Below are 26,939 nucleotides of genomic sequence, written 5' to 3' on the forward strand. Positions count from 1 at the left end.
GACTTTCTAGGAGGTGCACAGTTTCATTGCAAAAACATCTGCGGACTGGTGACTCTTCTCAGATCTCAAGCTTCAGGCACTGTACGGTTGCAAGCATGACTGCAAGATGCAAAAGTTTCAGGTAGGGCAACTAACAATCAATCCGGCTCTGTCCTCCTTGAAAGGGCAACAAGGAACTGAACTAACACACATGCACATTGCTAAACGTACAGGAAAACAAATACAATATATTCAAGTAGAAACCACCACTATATTTTTCTTAAGGCAAATATTGGCTCCATGGCCTATATCCAGCTGCATCTATAATTAGGGCTCAAACTTCAGTGGAACATTCTGTTATTGCAGGTGTCAAGGGCCATGCATGCTCCCTTTTATTTGGCAGACACCAGGTTGTGGTGGTGCACCTACCAGGCATATAGACACCTAATCCACACTGTGTCCATGCGTTTGCAGTATGCAGTTGTGTGAGTACTGAACTATTACTATACAAATACTTTGCCGATGTAAGTAAAGGAACTGCTTAGTGAAGTTCAAAATTTGGCACTTATTTGTTGAATACAGGGTGGAGGGGCAAGTTAACCTAGTAGATTGACAAGTTTTATAGGGAATTTGCTAAACCAACACATTTGTCAGAGACTGACAGTCTGATACATATTTACAGCTTCTAATATGACAACTCGAATACTTCAAACACTTCATACTTTGTTAATGCATCTGGATTTAACTTTATACATCTGGAAGGTAAATCGAGATGCATTAAGAAAGCTTAAAATAAAAGGTTGGCATCAAGCTCCCTCTGTACACTACTTCTAATGCAAGTATTCACTGAAAACTCAGCATATATTGCTAAACATTCTCCAGTTACACAGGTTAGTAAACCAGGAAGCAGGGAAGACAGCTAATAGCAGTCTCAAGAGCTCAACTCAAATGCCTCAACTCAGCAGGCAATTTCACCTGAAGTGTGGTGGCATGAGGACACAGGTCTCTGTTTTCCTCAGCCCTGAAATACATTGCAGTATCTCTCTCTCTATACATGAACATGTCTGTGACGTTTTCCTCACTACCTTCTTAAGATGCCTTATTTTCTACAGCCTCTCTGGTTGCATATCTTTGACACTTAGCAAGTGTATTCATTTTAATTACATTTAGATTATGCTGAAGTACCTCCCTAATGGTTTGGCACAGCAGTGTTATTTTTAGCCTTTACATTTTCATACAGCGCATCCCGGACTTCTAAAACATGTCCTGAAGAAAATTTCCATTTGTAATGATAATAAAAGCATCCAGGACGCTACAACATCCTTAGCTCTAATATGCACTTCTGTTATATTCAGTGGCACATTAGCATGAGCTATTTGTAATGAGTTTTGTGGTAGGAATTTGCACAGAAAAGTTGATTAAAAGAACATAAGTGACAGCTTGTCACCAGGTAATGAAGCCCAATATACTACTCTCTCTTATATTCCCTCTTGAATGCTCTCAGTGAGATTAGATTTGGTACAAATACCCACCAAGAAGGCCAGGAGAATTTGCTGCTCTGTAAAAGTTACATCAACTTTTCACCTCCACACTGATTCCACCTCAAACCATATTTCAACGGCATCTTGTGTTCATCTCTTTCCAGGCCAGGACTGCTCTTCTAAAGTAATCCACCAGAAGGAATAGTCAGTCTATATTAGTGGCAGCAGATGTGCAGTTAATGCTGTTGCTTTTAGTTAAATAGATGTTAATGGTTTATTTGAAGACTAATGAAGACCAAACCGCTGGAACAGTATCCTTGAAAGCACCGTAGACAGATCTCACAGGTGGTGTAAAAGGGGTCAACATGTGCAATCTGAATTTGGACCTAATCTCAGGAGCAAAAAAAAATCCTTTAATCAGAGTAATTCTCTGAACTGTGTTCTGAGTACTAATAACCTTCCACAAAAATGCTCCATACGAAGAAGCATCTGAAAAAGAGTAGCCTAAAAGATACCAGGCTTCCTGAAATGTCTGAAAATCTTTTGCTCTTCTGGTTGACAACACAGTACCTACTATTTCTTTTATACTTTGTACTGTTTTGTAAAGACAAAAGAGTATTTTTCCCCCACTTGGAATAGGATTACAACGTTTTGAAAGTAAATACCACTTGCTACAGGTAAATACTGCTGTAGTTTAAAGGATGCTCAACATGGAAAAGGACAATACAACTTTGCAGAATCTGGAATAGAATTTCACAGATCTTTTCACACATCTTTTTCCAAGAATGCTTTTTATGTGTGTAAAGTATTTTCCATAATTATACACATGGAAATTTGCTCTGGCTTAAATTTTTCCTTCAAAATCTTCTCTTTTTCCTATAAAAAAATCACTTCTCATGGTAAGCAATGCTGCTGTTCCCAGGATGTTCGACCACAGACCGGTTGTAATTTAAATCTTTCAGCATACCTGCTGTATTTTTTAACTAGTCTGGTGAAGAACATGCATTAAAGCAAACACTGTATTAACAAACCAGAAGGTACAGAGTAAGGACCAGGAGACTACTCAAAATCAAGGTTATTTTTGTTCTTTCCTAATGCAGTCAAGATTTAAATCCAAACTGTACTACTATCTGGATTGAAAAAGGGAGAACAAAATTATCTTGAGGTAATTCCTCTGCATATGAAGTTTATACAACACTTAGAAAATGGAAAGCAGTCTGACTGATTACTTCAGTAAAATAAACACACAGCTACTTAACTCTTAGCTAGCTATCTTCCTTTGTACAATTAAAAGGGTTTTCCCATCATTAACTCAGTTTTACAAATGCTAAGTTGAGCCTGCAAGTTTGATGAGTACTCTAAACCAGCATTAGCCAACACTGCTGCTGAAAGAAACCAGCCTGCTTCCCCTCACCCTCCAGCCACTCACTCCTGCCACTACCTTCGTTGGCCAAGTTATTTTTCATTCAGGCTAACTTCCCAGCCTGTCCCTATGCAAGTGCACAAGTGTTAATGCAAGCACAGAGAGAAGCAGCACAAATTAGCACAGAGAGGTACACAAGGAATGTGGTGCAGTTTCTTTCAAAAGTGCCAGCTTTTGCTACTTCACTGTGTTCCAAGTTGTACTTTGATGAACTCTGAGAACTAAGTGACATGCCAAGAGCCAGTGACTGGCAGAACCACCAGTTGGTTAGGACACAACACAACCACCATTAGTCTTTCATCTTTTGCAGCCTGGTGAAATTGTGACCCTCAAATCTATCCACAAAAACCTCCAATGATAGAATAGCCCTGTAATGAATTTATTAATAAAAGTAGTTTCCCTCAAGGGGGAGCTGTTATCTAATAGTCTGAATGCAAAGCTGGAAGTCTGGAAAGCTACAGCTCAGTTCAGTCACTGATTTCAGGGATACCGTACCACTCAGTTTAAATCATCAGTACCCAAGGGACTCCATTGAAAATGGCCCTTGTCCTCCTTGTGTTTCAGGTTCCCAGTTTGTAAGGTGGGACACTGAACACTCATCCACCTGTGAAACTCATTGGAACGGCTACAAAGTGCTGGGAGAACACAGCATGCGTTATTTGCAGAAACAACACAGAAAAAGTGGAAATATAAATAACTGCCTAAAGTGGGGTTCTGTCACACTGCTCCCCAGGCAGTGTGCTACAGCTGCCTTGCACAGGGCACAAGACAACACAGGCTCTGCACTCCCACAGGGAGCTTCCCTCCTGGCTTCAACAAGGGGGAAGATGACCCTTCAGAAGTGGATTTTCCACCAGGGAGGCTCAAGCAAAAGAGGGAGGTGTAGGCACTGCTGGGCCAGCTGGAGTACCCTGGAATCATGCCTGTGCTCCGAGTCATGCCAAGAAATCCACTTTTCTGTCCTACAACTTGACTGTGCTTTGGTGCTTCTCTTCAGGTATTTTATTGGGTTGATTGGAAGCATGATCTGGCTGTCATTTCTGAAGGACAGGGATGATTATCACTGCAGGTATGACAGGACTCTTCCAATCACAGCCCATGCATATGTGTCTTCTCTGCTTGGATAATATACAAAGACGTAATGGATCTAAGCCACCCCTGAGCAAAGTTTTCCAGCAAAAATAACTGGTAAGAAGTGCTACAGCTAGGTGTTTTCTGGTTGTCACTGAGGCATTAAGAACTGATGGCAAACTAAGAGAAATTAGATAAAGGCAAGTGAGAAACAGGAATAAGGCAGTCAAAAGACATGTGTAGTGAAAAAAGGCTAGGTTAGGCCAACATTAGCAGTTATCATGAAAATAAAGATTAATGCAAAGGACTAATATAGAAAGAGGTATACTCCTGATGGAAAAGTGCTGGACTAGACTAAGACAAAGAGGATCAGGAAGCCAGAAGACATCCCGTTTTTCTCCCTATAGTTTCTAGATACACAGGCAAATACAGACACACATATACAGCTAGGCAACAGGCTGTGACCACGTCCTTTCCTGCATCTTAAATATGCAAAAGAGAAAGTGAGGAATTGATGGGTAAATGGACACAAGGTGCAGTAGTGAACACCTACCCATCTGCTTCTCTTCCCCTGTGTACATCATCCTAGCCTATAGTTTCTAAACATATCCAGTTCAGTGGCCTCCAGTAAAAGCCCTGGGATCATCTGATACACAGACCCCATTTTCAAGATATATTTGCATACAATATTTCATGTCCCCTCCTTTGTCTGAATATACAAATGTGTCAGTTGCACAAAGAGCCACAGCATGCACAACTGGATGCACACAAGAGACACAAAACTCAAACCTTTAACTGATCTACCAGACAGGATCAAGAATGTACTTCCCCGTCCCAGCTTCTGCAAACATTTGCAGTAACAAGTACTTTTGTTTCGTAATGATAATCAGCTTGAGCTGGGGTACAATATTCAGCCATGATACTAGTAAAAACATTGAAAGTGAGTGTAAGTGCTGAAACACACTTTTTGTGCAAAACCTATTTCTCCTAAACCTTTTTTTCCAGATGAAAAATAAAAAAAAAAAAAAAAATCAAAGGTTTGCAAAAGAAGTTGCACTGCAAGAGTTGCTTCTTCCAATCCAAGATTGTTTCCCACACACACACTTCCCATAGACCCTCCTTTCGTTTGCCACAAAAGTGTGACTCCAGGCAGCCTGAAGAAAACAAATATTGGCTGTTCCACAATTGCATCTTTTCCCAAAATAGAAAAATCCTTCTGTTAGCAATAATGCCTTCATGGCAAATATATAACCAAGGTGTTACTCAAGGCAGGCAAGCTACCAGAAAACATATTAGCTTAGCTTTGAAAGTGCCTTTACTTATCACTAACACAGAATTTGCAGAGAGCCCCTACTATTACCTTTCCCGTACAACTATCACAAGTGGTAACATGACCCAAAAGAAGTTAATGAAAAAAGCTCAGGAGAAATGAAGTTTTTGACCACAACATCTGGATTGTTGTTTAACAAAGGAAGAAAATAAAATAATAGGAAGGGAAAAAAAGAAGAAAGAAAAACAACACAGGGAAAAATGAAGAAATGTAACTAGCCCTGTACAGCAAATGTTTTCTTCTGTCCACTCTGAAGTCTCTTTCATGTGCTAATGGTAGCATTTTTTTAAACTCTTCCCCTTTGACTTACTCAGACCTTTAAGGACCTCACACATCTAATGGTTCCTCACATTCACCAAGAACAATCAAGAGAGGTCTGGGGGGTTGACGTGCAGTATGATTAATGGACAATGTTGATTTAATTTCCTATAACAGGAGTTCTCTCTAAGCTTTCTCCAAGGAGCAGTTTCTTTGCAATCCAGGACTTAAGTATTTTACTAATGAAGTCTAATAAATAGCAAATTAAATAATGCTGTTTCCCAGAGACAAATCCTCTCATTTCAGAAAATAAAAAGGAAACAAAACAAAACAACCCCAACCACCATATTTAAAGTTCTGGTTAAATCTAAAAAAGGCTGCATAGCAATAGCAGGAATGTAGATAGCTGTTGAGGGTTTTGGTTTGGAGTGGGGTTTGGGTTTTTTTGGTGGGTTTTCTTTTGGGAGAAGGTGTTTGGGGTTTTTTTTGTCCAGCTTATTTTGTTTTATTTAAGAAAACTGAGTAATGATCTGGTCATTCCTGACACTGCTAACTGCTCACTCTTTTTTCTTTTTAAACAGGGGTGCGCACTTAATTTCCACTTCCAATAAATTAGTCTTTATTTATTGGTCACTTTTATATTACAGCTACTAAAATGCATGCTATTACATATTCATTGTAATACTTAGGTGCATTTCAAAAGCAACTTCAAGGGGCTTTATTTAAAATAATTTACAACTTTCTCAATGTAAGGAATGATCAATACATCCTTTTCATGAAGTGAATTTTAACCTTCAGCTCCACAAACGAACAATGGAACACTATTTGCATACATCCTAACTGTTCCTCAATCAACATGACACAATTTCCCAACTGAATTCCCACACAGCTTTAGCTTTAAACGGTGGAATTCCTACCTCAAGAACACAGAGCAGCAGAGAGCATTTCCTGCAAGATTCTTATCACTTTCCCACCACTGAAAATTTTACCTTTAAATACTTTCAAGACAACACATTTTGCTTGACTGCCAGAGTACAAAAAATCTCTCCCTGCTATTTCCAAGGCTTTGCAGCACACTTGATTCCAGTTCTTCAAGTTATGACACAGTTAGTCTGGTGTCCTGAGAGAAACAACTGCATCCAACTCGGTTATGGGGACCGCTGATAAAGAGACAGAAAGTCTCTCAAAACCATGCAACAACCCTCTGTGCTACTGGAGTGGGCCCATGGAACACAATCTTTCCCATCACTTTAGTAAAGCCTGTATCTTTGCATTTTATCTTTAATATTGCTAAAAGGCATTGTCCTATGAAATAATGAAAATTCCCTCATCCTGACAGCTCCCGCTATCTCTTTAGAGCGGCAGGCTTAACTGGTCTTAGCACTCTATTTTGTCTGTTGAAGTACAGTATATTCAATCTTTATTCTGCACTTGGGTATCTTCTCTCTCACCCCTTTAAAGACCCACAAGCTTGGGAAGTTAAAATGAATTACTGCAAAAGTCAAGGCACGTTTAAATGAGGATCTCAGGACTATTTTCCCAGATAAATGGGCTCAAACTGAAACAGTTCAGAGAGCTTGCTCCAGAAGGTTACATAAAAATATATTAGGCAATTCTTCCAACACACAATCTACCTGTTTCTGAAAGATCTCAACTAAGAGAGCAAGAATACTTCTTTCTGGCCCAGGATTAAGTGCTTAGCAGGTAAGCAAATGAATAATTTTCTATGAATTTTAGAGCCATTTCATGACTCTGCAGTTAATTCAAAGAAAGCCTAGAGATTCCTCTGTCTGTCATATGTAACATTTTAATCAACACCAAAACCAGTTATGCTGCTAATGCAGATGTTAAGATTCCAGTATTCTAGTGCCTACAGAATTTGATTACTGGCTAAATCAGTAACCTACTGAGAGGCTTGATGGTGAAATTTAAAATTGACAAAACCATTTAATGTTAACTAAAGTTTTTCATTACAAATGAACTGTACAAAAATAACATTTACTTTCAAAAACTAAAACATGGGCAGAAGTAACAGTGCTGTGATTTAAAACTATTTGATAAGTCCAATTTCCTTAACAGAGGCAAACTTAAATGCTGTCAGAAAAAACACATGCAAAGTAACTCTTTTGGGTTTTTTTAAGAGCAAAAGTTTATTATGACACAAAACTGCAATACTGCACAGTGCAAGAGAAATAATGGCAGAACTACATAGGAAGGCACTACATTTTTAGAGATGTGGCACTTGAGCTGCATAATAAGTATGTGGCATTAGCAGCTGATAGTTAACAGGCCTCTCCTCAGCAAATCTGCTCAGAACAAGCTGATATTTATCTAGGATTCCCACTCAGTCGTGTGTAAGAGTGCTTAAATAAAGCTGAGCCAAAGACAGTTGTTGTAATGGATGCCATGCCAACGCGCTCCAACAAAGGGCCGCATAGTTAAACACGAGCTTCAGTTTTGTTCAGTAAGAATTCAATTTACAACCTGAGCGAATCAATTTTTCAGCTGAACAGAGCAACGTAGTATTTTTCTTCCATAAGGGAGAAATGAACCAAGTGGGTAACTCTGCCCATTAGTTCATTTGGTCACCTCATGTCAGTCTATCTGTGCTCATGTCAGTCTATTTGTGCTCTGCAACCTCCTGATATTCCCCACTGGCTCGTCCTTGTACATGCTAAGCTGCACATGGACCAACAAGAACATAATCAGAAACACTGCATAAGGCAGAGGTTTGATTCTTTCTTTGCCTCTGCCATCCAACCTAGTTCTTGCACAAGCAAGAACAATAAATCTGAATCTAAAAGAAGCTTTCTGCTACAAATATATCTAGAGAAGTTACTAGCACCGACAAGTATTTGAAACAAAACATGATGTGACATTGTAAATTACAACCACAAACCAGAACAAAACCCAGTTTGAGCTCTATTTACACTTACAGCCTTTAAAATGCAATATGGTTCCTGATATAAAAGAGGTAAAAGCTTGTCAAAGCTTTTTTTTGCAGGTAAAAAAAAAATACAGGGTAATAAAGCCCCTTCCCTTCTCTCTTTTAATCTATGGGGGTTTCTCCATCTCCCCTTTTAAATCCCGAAAGATAAAAAAACAAGGGAAAAAAATTATATGCAGATTTGCCACATCTGCAGTTGGAAGACAGGCTCATTTAGGGTGGTGACAGGTCTTGCCTTTCATGACTAGAAAGTAAGGAATGTGTGTCTCTTGTTTATTGACATGTACTAGAAGCACACTATCATGCCAAACTACGCAAGAGCTCGGGTCTGTTAAGTACAAATATACATAAACCGCCATGTCTGCGAAAGAGAAAGAGGTCACAGTTAGCTGAGGAAGAGGTTGCTTTCAAACGTGCCCAGTCTACTTCTAGGGCTTTTGGGTTTATTACTGTGCAATATGGCAATATGTATTTGTTAATTCCTCCCCCACTCTCTCAGCAAATCCCTTATGTTTTAGCTAATAAGTAGTAGTAGCAAGCCTGTTACACACAATCAGGAGAACTGACAGATAAGAGGTTTAGTTTAAGGATATAATCAGCGCGAGTAAACACTAGAGTGACCCAGCTGTAAACAGTGGATATAAATGATAATATTTGTCCTGGTCACCTACCGAGCTATTAGACACTTTTCACTATGTAACAATGTAAATATAATGGCTACAGTATATACAGCTCACAGTGCTACCATCTGGTGTTCCAAGCAAGAAAACTGAGCTTTATTAAAAAATAAAGTAATTTCTGATTTTTTTTTTTAGACAGAGCTGCATAGTTTGTTCAAATCAACATTTAACTGTGAATGTCTGATATATCTAAGCAGAAATTGTATATCTAATACTAGATGATATTTCATTAAATGCTATTTGAGAACAGTTAACTATGAAACAAAAAGAAAAGTGTTGAAAGAGAAGACCTGTATTTGTTTCACATCATTTCAGGAAACTGTAGGGATGACTGGCTCCTTGAATTTGTATGGGAATCCCAAGCTAAGCTTCCATAGTAACTTATAACCAAAAAAAAGTATCAATTCCCACATCCCCAATTTTGGATACCCTGGAATTTTTAGATACAAGTATGTGAGATTATTTTGGCACCAACAAAACCTGGGATAAAACTGAAATTATAACCCTACCTATCAGAAAACACTCCATTAACATACGTAATGCTCTTACAGTATTCCTCTATATCACAGTATTTGCGGTTCATAACAAGATGTCAAAGCTGTCAAGATGCCATTATGGTTTTTAATTTACATTTTGCTAGCACATCCACCTGCAGTACGGTGCAAACAAAACCATGTGATGTCTGACCATCACATCAACTGCTTTACAAAACTTCATAATCACTCTTACAGACTCATTACAAGAGAATCTTAGGTGACATGCATAAGGCACTTTAATAGGAGAAATTCTTTGCACTGACTCTTCTCACACACCTTCACTCAATTTCTATAGACTGTAGATTGACCCTGTCATCTCTGTTGACCTGGATTAAAGCTTAGCTATAATCATGGTTGTAACACGACATAAATAGATCTAGGGGAAATTAAACAACTGAAGGCCAGGTCTCTGGGGGAATGCTAAGTGTAGGTAGTTGGCTAATTCTTCAGCACAAGCCCCCTTTTCAGAGGAGAGTGCCATGCAGGGTCAACAAAACGTGTCTTTGTGTCATTTACACTTTGCCAGATTCTTGACTTGGAAATTCTGCCCAAGTCAAGGAGGGCACAGAAAATGCACCTTCCCTTATTTCCCCTCTGTAAAGAGAGTAACTGGAAAGAGATAAGACATTAAAGAGCTTTCAGGCAGGGAAGATTTTCTGATTAAGACCAAATTTTTGGAGTAAATCCCACAAATGAATCTGGCAATCCAATTATTTTTCCAACTGAGGCAGGGGAAAATGCTACCAGGTAACGTGAAACTGGAGTACCAGAAGAAGCAGCAAGGGGTTGTGGTGCCCCTCATGTTACGCAGCTCGGATGATGCCAGTTAGCACAGAAGCAGCTATCACAGAGAGCGAGCTGCAGTCTCGCCAAGCCTCAGGAATCACAAACTATTTTATGTATGTTTTTAAAGCAGATACACTCCATTTCATGGCCATCAAATCACTTGGCAGCTTCTGCCCAGTGTCTTGCAGGCTCTGGGGAGCCAGCAGTGCTCCCACAGCTCCCAGGGCAGGACACTCCTCCCTGCAGGCTGTCCTGGGGAGGGCCTTCACCCAGGAAAGGCTAAGCTGTGTGGGCTCCCATGCTCAAGGCATTTCCACCAAAGCTAACAGACCAGTTTATCCATGCCCTAAGGTGTCTGCCTGAAAAGGGTTATTTACTGTGACATCATCTTGTATGCAACAGAAACAAAAGAGCACCTCTCTGCCACAACCTTCTTGCCTCAGGGGTTTGTGTGAGTCTCTAAGTTAGTCTTGTCACCGAAGTGCAACTTTCCGAAACCTTCACTGTAGCTACCACCACTCGTGGTGGGACAGGTCTGAGACAGCAACTATAGAAGAATGAATTAGCAGAGTGAATTCTTGCTTTCCTTCCTCCCTCTAACCGTAGAACGCATTAATGGCACAAGAACGTGTTGCACTCCCCCATCACCAGTGACACTCAAATTCATTTCTAGCATGGTAAGAACTGAAAAATAATAAAAACCTCAGAGAGGGAGACTTCCAGGCAGCCTTGAGTAATAGCACTCTTGCATTACAGCATAGTAACTGACCATGCTTTCTTCAGTTTGCTTACTAGAGGTAGGTTCCAGGATGAGATATCTATCAGCCTTCAACATAGTTATAAAGAGTTCCTAACTCCAATAAACCAGATAAGGTTAAAACGGGTTCCTCTGAGTCACTGCCCTTCTTGTACAGGCATATAGCCGCAATCACAGTGAGCTGTGACAGGCCAACAGTCCACCTAGCACAATAGTGAGTACCAACAGTGTTGAGGCGAAGATGCAAAAGCACGTGCTTAAAATAGTCTTTCAAAAAAATAATTTGAAGACATTTAAATGGGAGATGAGCTTCTCTGGACACGTATTTTGTTTTAACCTGCGAACTTTGCCAATCCCTCTCCTGCTAGACAGCAAGAAGGCTTCCAAACAAACTCTTACCAACAAAATTCACTTCAACTTCTAAACACATGTATTTTGAACCATTAGAGAAACAGAAACTGTACCAGCAGACTCATCAAGTGCCACAATGAAAGACTTTCTGTTAGGGAAAGTTTTCTAAAGCAGGAGGAAGCAAAGAAGGAATTAAAAATAGAGGCAAAAATGCATGGTATGCACCCAAGGGTCTGCTCCGGTGGCAAATTCAAGTAATAGTGGAATTTTACACTGGACTAGGAAACGGCCTGTTTTTGAAAAATAAATGCCAAGACCTTTAACACAAACAAATGTCTATGTGAAACTGTGGATATTTATTTTGAAAACGGTAGCTCTGACTGATCAGATCATTTAATTCTATTTATATGGTGACTATCATGCTAAAGATCCAGTTTAAAATTACACAGAAGTAACTGGGTAGACTTACACTGGAGTAAGAGGTCAGTTTTCAAAAAGCAACACAGGAACCAAGATATCAAAACATTCAATATAATATTCACATTGCTGTATTTCATGTTTAATCACTGTAACCTATTTTACACTAGCATTGCTGATTCTGCTTTACTTCTCACACCTGTGCCTCCATCAAGAGCCCTGTAGACATCTCAAATCTTTTACAGTAGTTATATCAATGCTATCAACAATCAATGCAATCAACAGTGCTTATATCATCAGTGCTAATGTTCTGTTTGATTAGAGAATGTTACAAATTCTGATTTTGTGATGCACTTCAATTGCCACAGAGTAAGTGAAGCGTCTTGTCTAAGTGCACAGATTTCGGACAACCGGCAGTTGTACCAACATCTACAGAAAGTTCCATGGGGAGACGTATTGACATGCTCCAAATGTCACTACAACTCTATCTGCAGTTTATTAACTGTGCAAGAGAACAGGAAATGGTAGAGCAGCCTTAGGTCATGACAAACTAAGACATGAAGAGGGACTGTTTGGAAACTACTCCATCTTTACCACTGGGAAGCACCTAATACTATTAGCATATTCTTCTAAATTAGGAATAACTTTTTTGTTTGACCATGTTATACAACACACATGAAACCAAGAATCTTAAAGCATCCCTTTCTCCTTCATGTGTCACACTTGCAGTATTTTACTAATTCCTGTAGCTCATAATGAAGACATTTATTTTAAAGAGGCTGCCAATAAATCAGTAGTTTAGTGTCCTCAGGAGAGGCAAATGGATGACAGAACATTAGTCCTCAAAGCCTCCATCCAGCTCATGAAGACTCAGTTCACCATAGTCACAAAACCTAGAGCTGTGACTTGCCTTGTTTTGTATCAAATTCTACCAGGTAGGATCACTTCCTAATAAGTAATATTTTAAATGGTCAAAATTACTTAGATTAACATCATTCTGTAAAATGAGATTTTAATCTGAGGAGAGTTAGTGTCCTGAGAAAATCCATATTATGTAGATCACACAATTAATAAAATTGCATGTCTGAAATTACTGCTTTGTAACTGCATAACGAGAAGCAAAAAAAAAATTTATTTCTGTTCCAGGACATTGAGACACCACATCCTTTCAACCCGCTGCTCTTTTGTCTCACAGCTCTGTTAAACAGTCAGCTGCTGGCAGATGCTGTGGCTAGAAAGGGTCACGGACAGTCAGTTGCGCACCTAACACACCAGAATGCTCTCTTCAAATCTCCCTTAAAACAGTATCTCCACTGTATGCAGCAGATGCAAATATCTAAGCATGGTCAAGAGGCCATGTAACCTAGGTAAGGCTGCAGGTCAATTCTGATAGTTTAGTCAAGATTAATTCTCCACACTGCCCTTAAATAAACTGTCTCCACACACCTCAAACACGAAGTGTCCAGTCCTACATTACTTTTGCTAATCACATTATAGATGACATCTTTTTATGAAAGAAATTCTCAGTTACATATGTTTACAGAAGCATCTGCTACTTAGGGATGATACCAACACATCTGTAATGTGTGTTATGTTTCCTCCCATAGCAAGAGCTATAGGAGTAAAGAGAGTCAGGTGATCAGCAGAAAGACTCCAATAGGACTTGGCAAGTTTTGTTCCCTAAACTTTGTGCTCAGTCCTACAAATATTTACCAGTGCTCCTTAAAAGTATTAATAAGATAATAACATGCACAAGGGTTATTTGCTACTATGGTGAGCAAGCACTGCTCGTTGTGTAGTACAGCTATGACAAAGGCTACAAATAACAGACAAATAGGCTAGCAATACCAGAGCAAAAAACTTTGGTAGTTGGCATTAATATTTCACTGTTACTAGATCAGGCATAACTACACAAAAGCTGAAAAAAATGCATATTAATCTGAAAAGTAAAAGACGTCATTTATTAGCAATTACTAACTGTAAGTTCTGTACCTTGTGATAAGTAATCGGGTGTCCTTCTTCCTACTTACATAAGGTTCACAAGATCGTGTTATCTACGTGTTGTGTGACACATTTTGGGAGAGGATTATTCCTTCAGCTGTGTAAATCAAGCTTGCAAAGCTTATTGCTGGGAGAATAGATGGCCAAACCTAAAAGTTGTTGCCTCAGATTCAATGATTTAAGCTCTCAAAGATGTCTTTGACTTCACTGTCTTCCAGAATAGGTAAGTAATATTTTACATACTCACCTAAACCACTGACAGTATACTCAAGATCACTGGCATCCAACAGAATTGGTCCATTCTCCTGTTGGCCTTCTTCCTTGTAATACAGCTTGTACCCTTGAATAGCTGCAGTGTCCTCAGAGTCCTGCTGCCACTGCACTGTAATAGTGGTACAGTTCATCGGCTCCAAACGCAGCTCAGGAGACTTTGGTGCTGGTTTTAGAGAAATATATATAACATTCTTACATTCTAGAAACTAATTTTCACATTAAAATCTGGGTGCCCAAAGTTCACTCTAGACTTTGATTCTAGCTCATCTGTGTGTTCATAATTATTTCTTTATTATGTCTGGCTCCCTATAAAGCTAATCTAACAATGTAATTCAGGATAAATTAGAATTGAATTTTTTTAATGTAATAATAATTAATAAGTAATAAATAAATAAACTAAAAGGTAGTTACTTTCAAAGAAAAATGAAAACACACCAAAGATAGTCAGTACTGGCACTACCTGGTGAAAAAAAAATCGAAGCTGGTAACACTAAGAATTACCTTTCACACTTGTAGCTTTGGGAGTCCGGTGGGAAGTCCATAAAGATGCCTCTCCCCAGCCAATCCTTGTTGCAGCAGTGATACGAACCAAGTACACACTGTCAGGCCTCAGGCCTTCAAGCAGATACTCATCTGAAGTCCCTGGAAGCTCCAGGACTTGAACTTTGGTCTCTGTGCTGAGACGGAAAGACAGACGGTACAGGACCACCTGACCTCTCCTATATTTTGCAGGAATTGGCAGCCAGGAGATGAGAATATCTGTAGGACTCCTGCTTGTCAAACTTATTTCAGGAGCTCTCAAGGGAACTAAAAAGGAAAAGACAAAGTTTTTGAGCTCAGGGAAAAGAGAGATGGAAAGCTCTCATCTGAAAGCTTAGTCTATGATGAGATACCAATAATGTAAGAGTAAATAATCCAAGAAGTTTCGTAAATTCTTGTTTATTTTAAGAATAACTTGACACTGCTCATACTTCTCACCTTCTGTATGCAGTATAGCCTTAGCAAGCTCCTTTCCATGAGGTCTTCAATGTTTTCTTATTACTGTCAGCAGCAATCAAAGGTAATCAGGACCTTACTGTTCTGACAGCCTGACTGTCAAGGTTAGATGCAGCAGCTTAAACTGAGAGTCCAGACAGCAACCTGCACTGTTGAATTCTCAGTGTGTGTTTTCTTCTACCGCACTGTGTAATTAGGGTAGTAACTCCTGGACAAGAGACAGGCAGACAACTGGAACTGGCAATGTTCCATGCTGCCAAAGCTTAACCCTGTCAGAATTTATTTATCAGTTCTAATGAACTATACCAAACAGTTTGTTGCCATCATGATGTTCAGATTGTTAAATCACTGCACAAAAGTAGGGCCTTTTCTGAAATTGCGACGCTACTTACAAGCAGGTAGACAAAAAAAAAAGAAGAAAAAAAGAAAAAAGTTTTTTTTTGGCATAGCAAATTTTTATTTCAAATTTTCCTCCAAAATTTGCAAAAGATGCAGTGGATGTGCAGTTTGATTCATATTTCAGATTCCCAAGACAGCGTCATAGAGACTAAGTCTCAGGGTATCATCAAATTCTCAACTCTAAGGGAATTCTTAAAAAATCTAGGAGTTATCTACATAATTTAATGAAATGTCTTTCAAAGCAGATAACGACACTGTGTAATATACAATGTTGCCTGTTGCAACGTTACTTTACTTTTCTTTACTCTCATTCCTTTCATCAGCTGGCTCAGTCTTACATTGTGCATATCCTGAATTTTCACTGACATCAATGGAAATTTGGGATCCTCAAGAGCTGCTAGCACTGGATTGTGCATTTCTACACAGTGCAAATAAAAATGTTCAGCTAAATCAGTGATATTTGTCTTACCATCTTCAAGGGTGTGCTGAGTCACATGATCTGACATCTGACTGGCTCCCAGAGGCATATAAGCTACAATATAGAAGGTGTAATTGCTGGCTGGTTCCAAGTCATCAATAATGTAATGGGTTGTATCATTTCCAATGACCACTTGGTACTCTTCATTATTTAAACCTGACATAAAGAAACCAAGAGTTAGACAAACAAAAATTCCTGTCAATCCCTAAACATCGCAGTATCTTAACTTTTAGATCCTACGAAGTTATTTCATGTTCTTCCCCAGCCTACCTCTGTGTTTTCAATCCTACTAAGTAAAAGCTCTTTTATGCACAGAAGTAACTGTGTCTTGCTGCAGCGTAGATTATGGTGTTTCAGCATTTTCCTGAATAAGGGATGATGAATGCAATTCTAAACCCTATTTAGAATTAGTCACAACAAACTGTTCCCAATGTACAGTAACACAACAGACAAGCCCTAATAGCCTTATCATTCATACCAAGCTTCTAAATCTATTTGTTTAGAGTCAGGGAGGTTTTATCCAAAACCTATTTACAGGGCCTTTCTATAGCAGACTCTGAGGAATGTGAGGGCTCTAACTCCATCAGAAAAAACAACACCACCCCCCCCACCACCCCCAAAAAGAAACAAACAGAAAGAATTTCTTCAGCAAAAGGACCTCATTTTAGCCCTGTGAATTCTATTACATTTGATTGATGCCTTTTTTTCTTTAATTTGGAGAAAGGCCAATAAGAACAGACCAAAATGAGCTTCACAAATGTTTGGCTCATAGTGAATTGTTAAAAATTTAAAATAAAAAAAAAAAGTCAGCAATTCACATTAAAATATGCATAGCAATGCATGCAGCAGTCCTTGTCTTTGTTGGGCTTTATTCCTATAGAAGAAGGCTATAAGCAGAGTAAGTGTGGTGAAAGCTGCTGTGTTAACGAACAATTCACACCAAGTGCATGTCAACTTAATCAAACCTCTTAAAGAGCCAGCTCCTCCTCTTCACAACTGAATTTATAAACAAAACGAAAGGCAAATTCCACCATTAAGTTTTCCCACATCTATGAATTAACTTGATAGCATTTTAATAAGACAAGATTATGAGCATCTCACAACAGACTAGTTAATGGCTTGTTAATTAGGAATTGCAAGGCACGATTTCTGACCTGCTAAACAAGATCCTTGAGCTCAAATTAAAAGAACTTGTTCTCTCATTGAATGGATTGCTAGGCCTCATGCAGAGGCCCTAATGAAACAGCCATAATAGAGAACAAGGCCTGCCTTCCACCACAATCAGCGTTCCCTTTGTGCCTTTTATAAATCACTAACAAGGAATTAACACACTCCAACATGCACACTCATCAGACCCTTTTTCTTCTTGCTACTCTGACCCCGATTTGAATGTAAAATATTCTGCTTAAAGAAACAAAAAACAAAACCACAAAACCCACACCTGTTGGTTCCTACAACTAACTTGATTAAAACACTAACCTTTTTTTTTTATTAATAGGAAAGAGGACCTGAACCTGTTTTTACAGTGAAACATCAGAATACCCGAGTTGTGAAATTAAACGATTAAATGATCTTTTGTATTCAAAGTACCTACCACATTGTGAAGTCTACAGGAAAAGAAAACAAAACTATAAAACTATATATGACCAGTGTATTATCCAGTCTTCCTTTCTGTTTAAAGCTTATGGAATCACAAACAGCAGTACTATTTATGTTTTTCTTTTGCAATTAAATGCTCTCTACTCACACTGACAAATGTGGTTCCCAGCTAAAAGAAGAGAGCAATATATGAATATCAATGTATAAAGTAAAAAGTTACACATGAAAAGCTTTATGTAAGTAAGATGCACTCCAGTTAAATCTGATGCATCTAAGGATTTTTAATTTTCATTAGGGTCTGAAAGAGAGTGTGAGGGCAGAGGGGGCAAAGACATGCTGAAAGGAATAACAAAATCAATTCCTTCATTCATACAAACTATTTACACTAGTACATAATTATACAGAATTCATACAGGGTAAATAAGGTGTTGACAGTGTCAACAGTGAATGTTAGCACCTCTATGGCCTGGTATGGTGTGAATGTCATCCAAAGATTTTCCTTTATATTTAATCTGCATTTCCTTAAATAGAGTTGCTTCTAAATTTACCTTAAAGAAATGGCTGATGTGATACCTCCTCACAAAGGCATCTTCTAGGGTTTTAATAATGCCTCTGATATATAGGCAATATCCTCAGAAGGGTTTACAGACTATCACTTAGAAAGCAATTCTTTTTACAGAAGTGCAGGCCATTAGCCTTTGAAACTCAACATTTTGTCCACTAAATGAAACAAAAGTGTTTTTATGTCCTGATGTGGACCTTCTGCAACTACCAAATCATGTTACCAAAGCAAAAATGCATACAGATCACCTACATTTTGATTCTCACCACTGTAATTACTCCTCTTACCACAGTCCTCCCCGCTCTCCCTGTGTGGATTTCTCTCTAATTCAAAAGGATGCACAACAGCATTATATCAAATAAAGTAATTATCAAGAGACAATGGGGAAAGATTAAAAAAATGAGAAAGCAAGTTCCAGTAAACCAGCGGGTTTTGTTTGTTGGTTGCTTTTGTTTGGAGTTTGTTTTGGTTTTTAAACCAGGACAAGCTACAATCTCATTTCACAAGATGTAACCTTTGGATAAGCAAGCAAATAGCAGGGATTGCAAAATGATTCTGCAGAAAACACACTACAGAAGATACCTCCTTTCATGACTGTGCAAAAGTATTTCCTGCACAGATACACACTTCCCTAAGGACAGTTTCCCAGTTTTCTTTCAAGTTACCAGCTCTCTGCTCTCTACACAGGCACCAGACATACAATTACCCAGATAACTTATCTAGTGTGACTTTACTCATATTAGCTTTAAGATGGGGTTGTGAGCACAATACATCAGTGCCTGAAAGCATGGGAGGTAATTTCCCACACCTCTTGTCCTCATTATCTTTTAAAACTCTTTCCTTCCTTTCCTTCAGACAAAATTCTCTTGTGTCCTGAAATATCCCACTTGCCAAAGCAAAGGCAGCTATTCCTGCAGCAGTATTAGAGTAATTAAGCTGTCCTTCCTGTCCTCTGCTTAGCAGATGGCAGACTGGTATTCTACACAGAACTGAGCATCTGCAGTCCTGCTCTTGAGTAAACCACTTACTGAATAGAAGTGAAAAAGAAATCGCTCCTAGAAAACAGAGCAGAATCACAGCTCAGTTTAACCCATGCACCTAAAAAATTTGAGTCATTTGGAAATCACTTCTCCTGCTTATGAAAAATGCCTGTATTCTACCACCTTAAAGATTACCTTAGGTTAAAGCAATTAAATAATACTAATGGATTTTAAAATGCCAAGTTACTCATTTTTAGTCCAACTATCCATTCCCCTTTATATAGGAATTCATATATAATTTCAGAGACTAGAATAAACCTTCCCTGGCTATTTCAGTGTATTTTAAAGTTTAAGAATACATTTTTCATTATAGGATACCACAGGATGAAAGGAGAGCAGATTTTTACCTTCAGCCAATATATGTTTTAAGAGAAGATAGTTAAGTCAATAAAGTATCAATTATTCTACCTCAAAATAGACAAAAGACAGTAAAGTCAGAATAAATCAGGAATCTAGACAAAAGAGCTGTCTCTGGTGAGCAGTTCACTCTGTAAACCTCTAGGATTCTGATGTATGCTCTCTTTTTCTGCCAAGCATACACAGAGGAGAGAGTAGGCAGAAGCTCCTGCTGAGGACCGAGTGAAACAGAGGTAGCAGTATTGAGGCCCCAGTTTTGAAATCCCTCCCTAACTTCAAAATCTGCTCACCTGAGTGATCAGACAAGGGTGAGTGGAAAGAACACTCAGTCCCACAAATGAGATGATGTGGCAAAAGCATTTTTTCCCAAACATGCCTGTTGATTACAATATGCATTTATATGCTGGCATGCTCTGGTGCAGCCCTTGTTACGAACCATTCAAACTGGAGTCTCTGCACAGACATTCACACTCTTACTACACGTGCAGTGAAACAGCATTTAAATCAAACTGCTTACCTTCTGCTTTCATGTAATGCACCGAGTATGCAATCACTTTGTCGGAATTGTACAGTGGCCTCTCCCATGCTAGCAGGATTGCTGAGCTGGACATCGTTTCAGCATGGACATTGTAAGGTGCACTGGGTCTGTCTTCTGACATAACTACAGTAAGCCTGGCCCTGGAGAGAATAGATCCCTGGCTGTTCTCAGCCATGCACTGATAAATGGCATCATCTTCAGGAATGATCTGGTTTATCACCAATTTACTGAATCCAAAAAGAAGAAAAAGGGAAAAAAAATCTCACATCTTGGATAAACTTAGCTCTACATAATGCAACAACAGTTATGTTTGCCTCTGCTTCATGAGTTTAGTATAATTGTCTTACATGCCACAAACTTTTCTATTAGACATGTATGTGCAGTTATGAAATTTAGCAACTTGAAGTGTTCCTCAAAACCTGACATGCTTATGCAAAGCCAGGCACAGTGAAAACAAACCCATAAAACTATTCCCCACCTGCAAAGGGGCTGTCATTTTTTAATCAACTCCTTAATATGAGCTGCTCATTCTACAGAAGTAGTAAAATGGAGCTTCAAACAACTAGCAAGATTCTTGTCTCTACTATACTACTGTAAATCCAGAACAACTCTGTGGTAAAACTCTTCAGGTCCACCCATTCTCCCATCCTGTCATTTAAGGCAGAGATCACAAAAGCTTTGCAGAGGATTTTAGGTATTTACTAATCTGCATTCCTTCTGCCAAGGAAATGCCCACAACTACACCATAACCACATTCAATGTCCAATTTCATATTTACCTGAGTCTTGCTTGGCTACATTTAGTTACTGGAATTTCATCGTTTGGTAGCACATCATTAGTGCAGTTCTCATACAGCAATTGTAATCTTACCTGTTGTACATTTTTATTCTACCATTGGAGTGTATTCTCCTTCCATTTTTTAACCATGAAATTTTTGGGGCAGGATTTCCTTCTGCCTGACAAGCAAAACGAGCAGTACCAGCTCTAGGCCTTGTTAAACTTTCTGGCCATTCCACAAATGAAGGTGGAGCTACAGACAAGTAATAAGGGAAAAAAGAACATAAAAATCAAGCCCCCACAAATGCAAGGACAGCCAGAACAATAATGAATTTTCCACACACAAACCCCTCTCCTCAGATCACCCAGATACACACATACCCATGTAGAAGGCAAAGCACATTTGTTTAAAGGTCTGCACTATCTGCAGCATTTCCACACATTTTATGAATAAAAGCAAATCAAACTCCAGCCTACAACATACTGCCCATAAAGCATACATATATTACATATTTGTACTTTGTTATAGAATTCATTTCTCTCTTCCCAGAGCCAACACTGCACCTGAGTATTTCCCAGTGCAACTGAACTGATAGTTTATGAGTATCTGACACTCCTCATCTAAGTCAAGAGACAGAAGGCGGCAGCCAGAGTTCGGTGATCTGTTTTATCTCTGCAGTCTCCCTACAGCCCTTGATGTTTGAGATAAGAATTCAACCCAGTACACAGCAGAGCTCAAGACACACACAAGATGTTAATAAACACTGTAGAAGTCAAAGCAGGCTCACCCAGCACAGTGAGAGTTGCCATTGCTACCGTGAAGTTCCGTGTGCCTGGAATAGTGGCTCGACAAACATAGACACCTGCATGCTGCACCTTGACATCAGAAATCATGAGGTTCCCATTTCCAAGGACACGGGTATTGAAGACGTCAATGGACTTATGGTCTATTTGAGAGAGTGGGAAAAGTGTGATTACAAGGCTGTTCAATGTATCTAAATAACTTATCTAAATAGGCTTGCCTGGGCAGTAATGGCATAGATCTGAGTTTCAAAGTCAAAAGAGAAAGGGAAATCACAGATGAGCCTTCAGAGGTTTCCATTTCGCATCTGCTTCGCTCTTCAATTATCTGAACATTCAGATGCTTGGGTCTCACCGCTTGATAAATGGTTTATATCTGGCATTCACCATCACAGCTAAAAAATAATACCATTTTCCCAGTTACCCTCTCCAGTTGCCTTACATTGTGATTCAGATTGTCACTACCAACATCCTCATCATCCTTACAAACAGGGATCATCTATCTTCTTCTACTATGCTGGGGATAAAATTAGTATATTTGCTTACCATGTATTTTCTTCTATTTTCACAGTAAATGCTCTATGACTGTTACATAACCTTTTTCCTGCTTTTTTGTCTGTAAGAGTCACTGAATCAACCACAAAAGATATCTTTATTTCTCCCACTTTCAGAAATAAAAACGTGGGAAAACTTTTCATTATTTGCTTTTACAGGTACAGTCCTGACTTTCACATTTAGGTACACGTCAGAATAAAAACAGAGGTAGTTTTCATGGAAAAATGTGATGCACTAATGAATGTTATTATTCTTACTGCATTCCTTCTCCTCTCCCCTTCCAGGCAGACTACTCAGGGTTTGACAATACCTATTCATAGTCCAAACTGCCCATTAACACAAGGTCCAAATCACACTCACACGGTGCTTCTATGAAGAAGAGGAAAAGCATTTATAGGATTGCTTCATAGGATGCAATCACTCCAGCCTGCCCTAACCCACCACTGATTCTACTCCAAGTCACAGATCCCTGGTGGTCACCACCCTACCCAGCATTATCCACACACTGTGCTGGGGGCAGTGCCGGATTGACAGCAGAAGCTCAGAGTCCAACGCCTCAGAAAACCTCAGGGCTTCTTAACAGCAGTATGAAGTATACAACTGAGAGTGTTTCACTTATCCTACCCTAACCTGCTAATCGTTACCTACTACATGAAGCCTCAGAACTGTCACCTAATTGCTGAAATCCTTTCTTTCCAGTTTTACTTCCGCTTCACAGACTGAAGGTCATATGCTGTAATTTTAAGACTTACCTAACCGGCTCCATGAGATGATTGGCTTTGGATTCCCTGTGGCTACACACTCCAGTATGACAGCTTGATGAAGAGATGCTGTAATGTTTTGAGGACCAGCTATTATAGATGGCTTGTGAAAAGGCTTCAAGTCTGAGGCTTCGGAATGTGGGAAAAATAATTAAAAATAAAATCAAAGAAAGTGAGAACAATAAACAAAAACTCAATTAAACATGAAATAAAACATGACTTTTTTTAAAGGATGCTTAAAATTAAATTCACACTAAAGCCTAATTTCAGTAACTGTGGAAACTTACACTGAACAATATTTTAGCCAGAAGACACACACAAGCAAAATTATTATTTGGGCAAGTGGTTCAGAGGTCAGTAACAGCTCTTTAATGCATGTAAGTGTTTTTGCTGTAATGTAAAAAAGAATCTAATGCCACTGAAAAAAATGGTCAGTACCTGGAATGACACTCAACACTGCCTCAGTGCTTTTCCGTCTATTGGCTATTGTTGTGGCAACACACCGGTAATTCCCAGCATCTTTCTGTTCAACACCATAGATCTGAAGAACTCCTGTAGGTAAAGCGGTTATCCTGTCACAGAAACCAAAAAAGATGTAGATGAACATTCAGCCAGCAATTACCATCGTGGAATTAACTACTTGATTTACAAACAGCCATTGCTACACTGACCTGGGTACAGCAGGCTGGAGGCTCAAAAACATTCTCTACATATGACTCATCTCCCCACATTTCTGAAGTACAGGCAGCATTACCCCCAGCACCATCACAAGAGCAGAGGAATTTACTTTCAACAAGTACATCTTTCTCACCCTCAGAAGCAACTTCTTTAGCCAGCTGCTACATTTATACTATTCAGGTTGGCTGATTTTTGGCAGCAATTTCTGATATACTAGCACAACTGGTATATGATTCCCAAAAACCCACCTATGCTTTCAATTTCTGTGTTTCTTTTTTCACCTTCCTTTGCATGCTAGGTACCTTAGACATGTTCATCTAAAGTTGCATGTCAAGAAGGATGGGAGTAAGTTCAATGGATACAATCTGGACAGGAAAAGATTCTAGTAAGGAGCAGGCAATATGCTTCAAGTTAATCAATTCAAGAGAAGTCTCCCTGTGCAGAATTTTCCTAGCATGAAGTGTTTAACTCAATTGGCTGTGCATATAGTTCTTTATTGGCCCTCTAAAGAAAAACAGGTTCAGCATAATTTCTTCTGCAAAAGCAATCTCGCTAGTTCAAATCACCCCCACAGCCGAAGTCCACACATATTCTGTATCCCACAGTCCTGAGGATGACTTGCATACAAAATTCATCAGTAACAATTCATAGGTCAGTGATTATTGTGTAGGCAATAGCAGGTGATTCTGGTCTGCACTCCTAACACCTCTTTAAAAATTCATTAACTACTATTACTAGCTATTTTAATAGTTGACATACTACACACATGGAAAACAGAGTTGCAAGTATCCAGATTTTCTTCCTGTAGCAGGCTCAAAATTATCACAGAAAATAAATGACATTCTAAAATGCGTAACTCTCCATACCTGTCCACGACTAAAGGTAAAGCGGTTCGATTCACTTCCCATGTCACAGTGGCAGGAGGGTTTGCTGTTATTTTACAGGCAAATCGAGCTACTCCGCCTTCTTGGACCTCAGTTGAAAGTGGCTGGACTTCAAATGCAGAAATGGCTAAAAATAAGAGAACATTGAATTTAAAAGACTAAAGTGAGGAAAAATTCCTGGCTAAACCAAACTCCAGATCACTGATCAACTTGCAAAAATACCCAGAAATACTTCAAATAGTCCTCTTTTCTACATGCAAAGAAAGACAGCTCTAATTACCCTGTTAGCTTTGCTTGGTAGCATGGTTTCACTGGCTGAAGGTTTACTTAAAGTAACTTTGCTTTAACCTAATGCAGTAAAAAAAGTTTCCATGAAAATCAATGACTCTCTCAAATGAATTAAGTACACAAAATGACTGACATGCAGATGGAAATCCTATCAATTATTAAACTAATGAAGTTTGTATCAACTAGTTTGAGACTGGCCCCACTACACTTAAAAGGAAAATTATTTGCAATAGAAAATTTCCAAGACACCATTTGGTTCCTGACAGTCATATTTTAGTCCTTTAATAATACTCACTTTAGTAAAAGCATCTGCAGAGCTAGACAAGTTCAAGTGTTAGATAAAAAAAATATATCAAAACCAAAAAATATCTCAGAATAAGTTTAATCATGTAAGAACACTTTCATCCCAATAGTCCAAGGAGTCACCAAGCAGATGCCTGATGCACAGAGCATCAATACAATTTTGAGCATTTACAAGTTAAGCAGTTCACAAAACTGAGCCAAATGAAGTGGCAGATCAATAAATACCTTACAGCTAACAGCCACCTAAGAAATTGATCAGTAGTTGGATTTCTTTGCCCAGAAAATAAAAGCCAAAGAGAAAGGAATACAAAACCCTCAAATTAATTGCTTATTTACTGCTACTTATAACATAGCAGGAAGACCAACTCTTCAGAGGCAACTCCTTTTGGATAGCTCACTACACAAAGAATTCCACACTTATTTCTACCCCCTGTAATTGCAGAGGGAACAATGTCTGCATAAACGCAACGGTACTGACTTGATTGTTTTTCTTTTTAAAAATAATCAGATTTCAAATAAACACCTACTCTTGTATAAATTATACAGAATATTATATAAATTATACAGATAAACCAATATTAGTAAGTTAACCATCTCTTAACATTCAAGTTTCATGTTGAAACAATTCTTCTATTTTACTTGCTTATTAATTGAATAGCTTTTCATCCTATTTACTCTAATATGTTCTCAATAATGCTGTTATGCAGAGAGGACACATAGAGTACTGATGCAGACCAAGCATATTAACTAACGCTGCTCCCCTCTGTCATTTTACTACTACTGCATAGCATCAACAGATTAATATTGAAGTGCAAAGGAAACATGACATCACCTGACTGCTTTCTCCTCCAGGCACAAATTAACTCCTAATCTTTCAAAGATTCCTATTATCTACTATACCTATTTTACTTCCCAGGTCAGAATAAATCCTTTTTTTTTTTTAGCACTGTATTGCTGCAGTTGCATTAGCACTGCAGAAATGAGCACTCCGGATCATACCAGCAGAGTGAGTGTTGCAGCTCTGTGGACAGACCTCCCAAAGACTCTGAAAACCAAGACAACTAAACTGCCTCCTAAGGCAAAATCACCTGAGAGCAGCAGCAGCTACACGATACAAACACCATGGCTGCTGAACACCTCAAATGTGATTCAGACTCCCAGGATGCAAAAGCAGAGATGCTCCTGGTATTCATTATTACCACCAGTCCTGTGCTTTTGGCAGGAGGTTCCTGCAGCTCCAACATGCTCTGCAGTCTGTTCCCTACCCATCTTCACCGCAGACAGAACTAGCCTCTCTCACTAGCAGAATTTAACCCAGTTCCCTATGTTCCAGCCTTTGCTCTTTCTTTCACTTATGAGTACTACCAGGTTCAAGAACAAAAAAAGACAAAACCAAAACAAAACCCAACCCACAACTCGCATAAAGATGCTACAACAGAAGTCTTACGTTTAAAGCCTATTGGTGGGAGACATGGGAACAGTTCTCTCCTTAAACAGACTTTTGATTGCTGAGACATCATCAGAAGAAAAAAGAGATTTAATAGTACTTCGCCTACCTACAGAAGTTCTATTTCAGGGAACAGAAACACTCAGTACAAGTCAAATAACATTCACACACACAAGGCTGTTCCCG

The 26,939-nt window shown here is 38.9% G+C and overlaps 1 protein-coding gene across 1 annotated transcript in view; it reads right to left on the reverse strand.

Annotated features, from left to right (window-relative positions):
- PRTG (protogenin) overlaps positions 1-26,939 on the reverse strand; it is a 79,149-nt gene that overhangs the window by 22,723 nt on the left and 29,487 nt on the right. Inside the window, exons 3-11 of the mRNA XM_061447036.1 lie at positions 24,698-24,842; positions 23,592-23,725; positions 23,145-23,282; positions 21,825-21,983; positions 21,130-21,289; positions 20,239-20,486; positions 16,155-16,319; positions 14,792-15,097; positions 14,265-14,453 (exon numbers count right to left, since the gene is read on the reverse strand). Coding sequence (XP_061303020.1) covers positions 14,265-14,453; positions 14,792-15,097; positions 16,155-16,319; positions 20,239-20,486; positions 21,130-21,289; positions 21,825-21,983; positions 23,145-23,282; positions 23,592-23,725; positions 24,698-24,842 — 1,644 coding nt within the window. The remainder of the gene's footprint in view (positions 1-14,264; positions 14,454-14,791; positions 15,098-16,154; positions 16,320-20,238; positions 20,487-21,129; positions 21,290-21,824; positions 21,984-23,144; positions 23,283-23,591; positions 23,726-24,697; positions 24,843-26,939) is intronic.

This window comes from Pezoporus flaviventris, unplaced genomic scaffold (assembly GCF_033815535.1).
Source record: "Pezoporus flaviventris isolate CSIRO_AGI_PZ_B2104156 unplaced genomic scaffold, CSIRO_AGI_Pfla_v1 ptg000006l, whole genome shotgun sequence".
Lineage (NCBI taxonomy): Eukaryota > Metazoa > Chordata > Aves > Psittaciformes > Psittacidae > Pezoporus > Pezoporus flaviventris.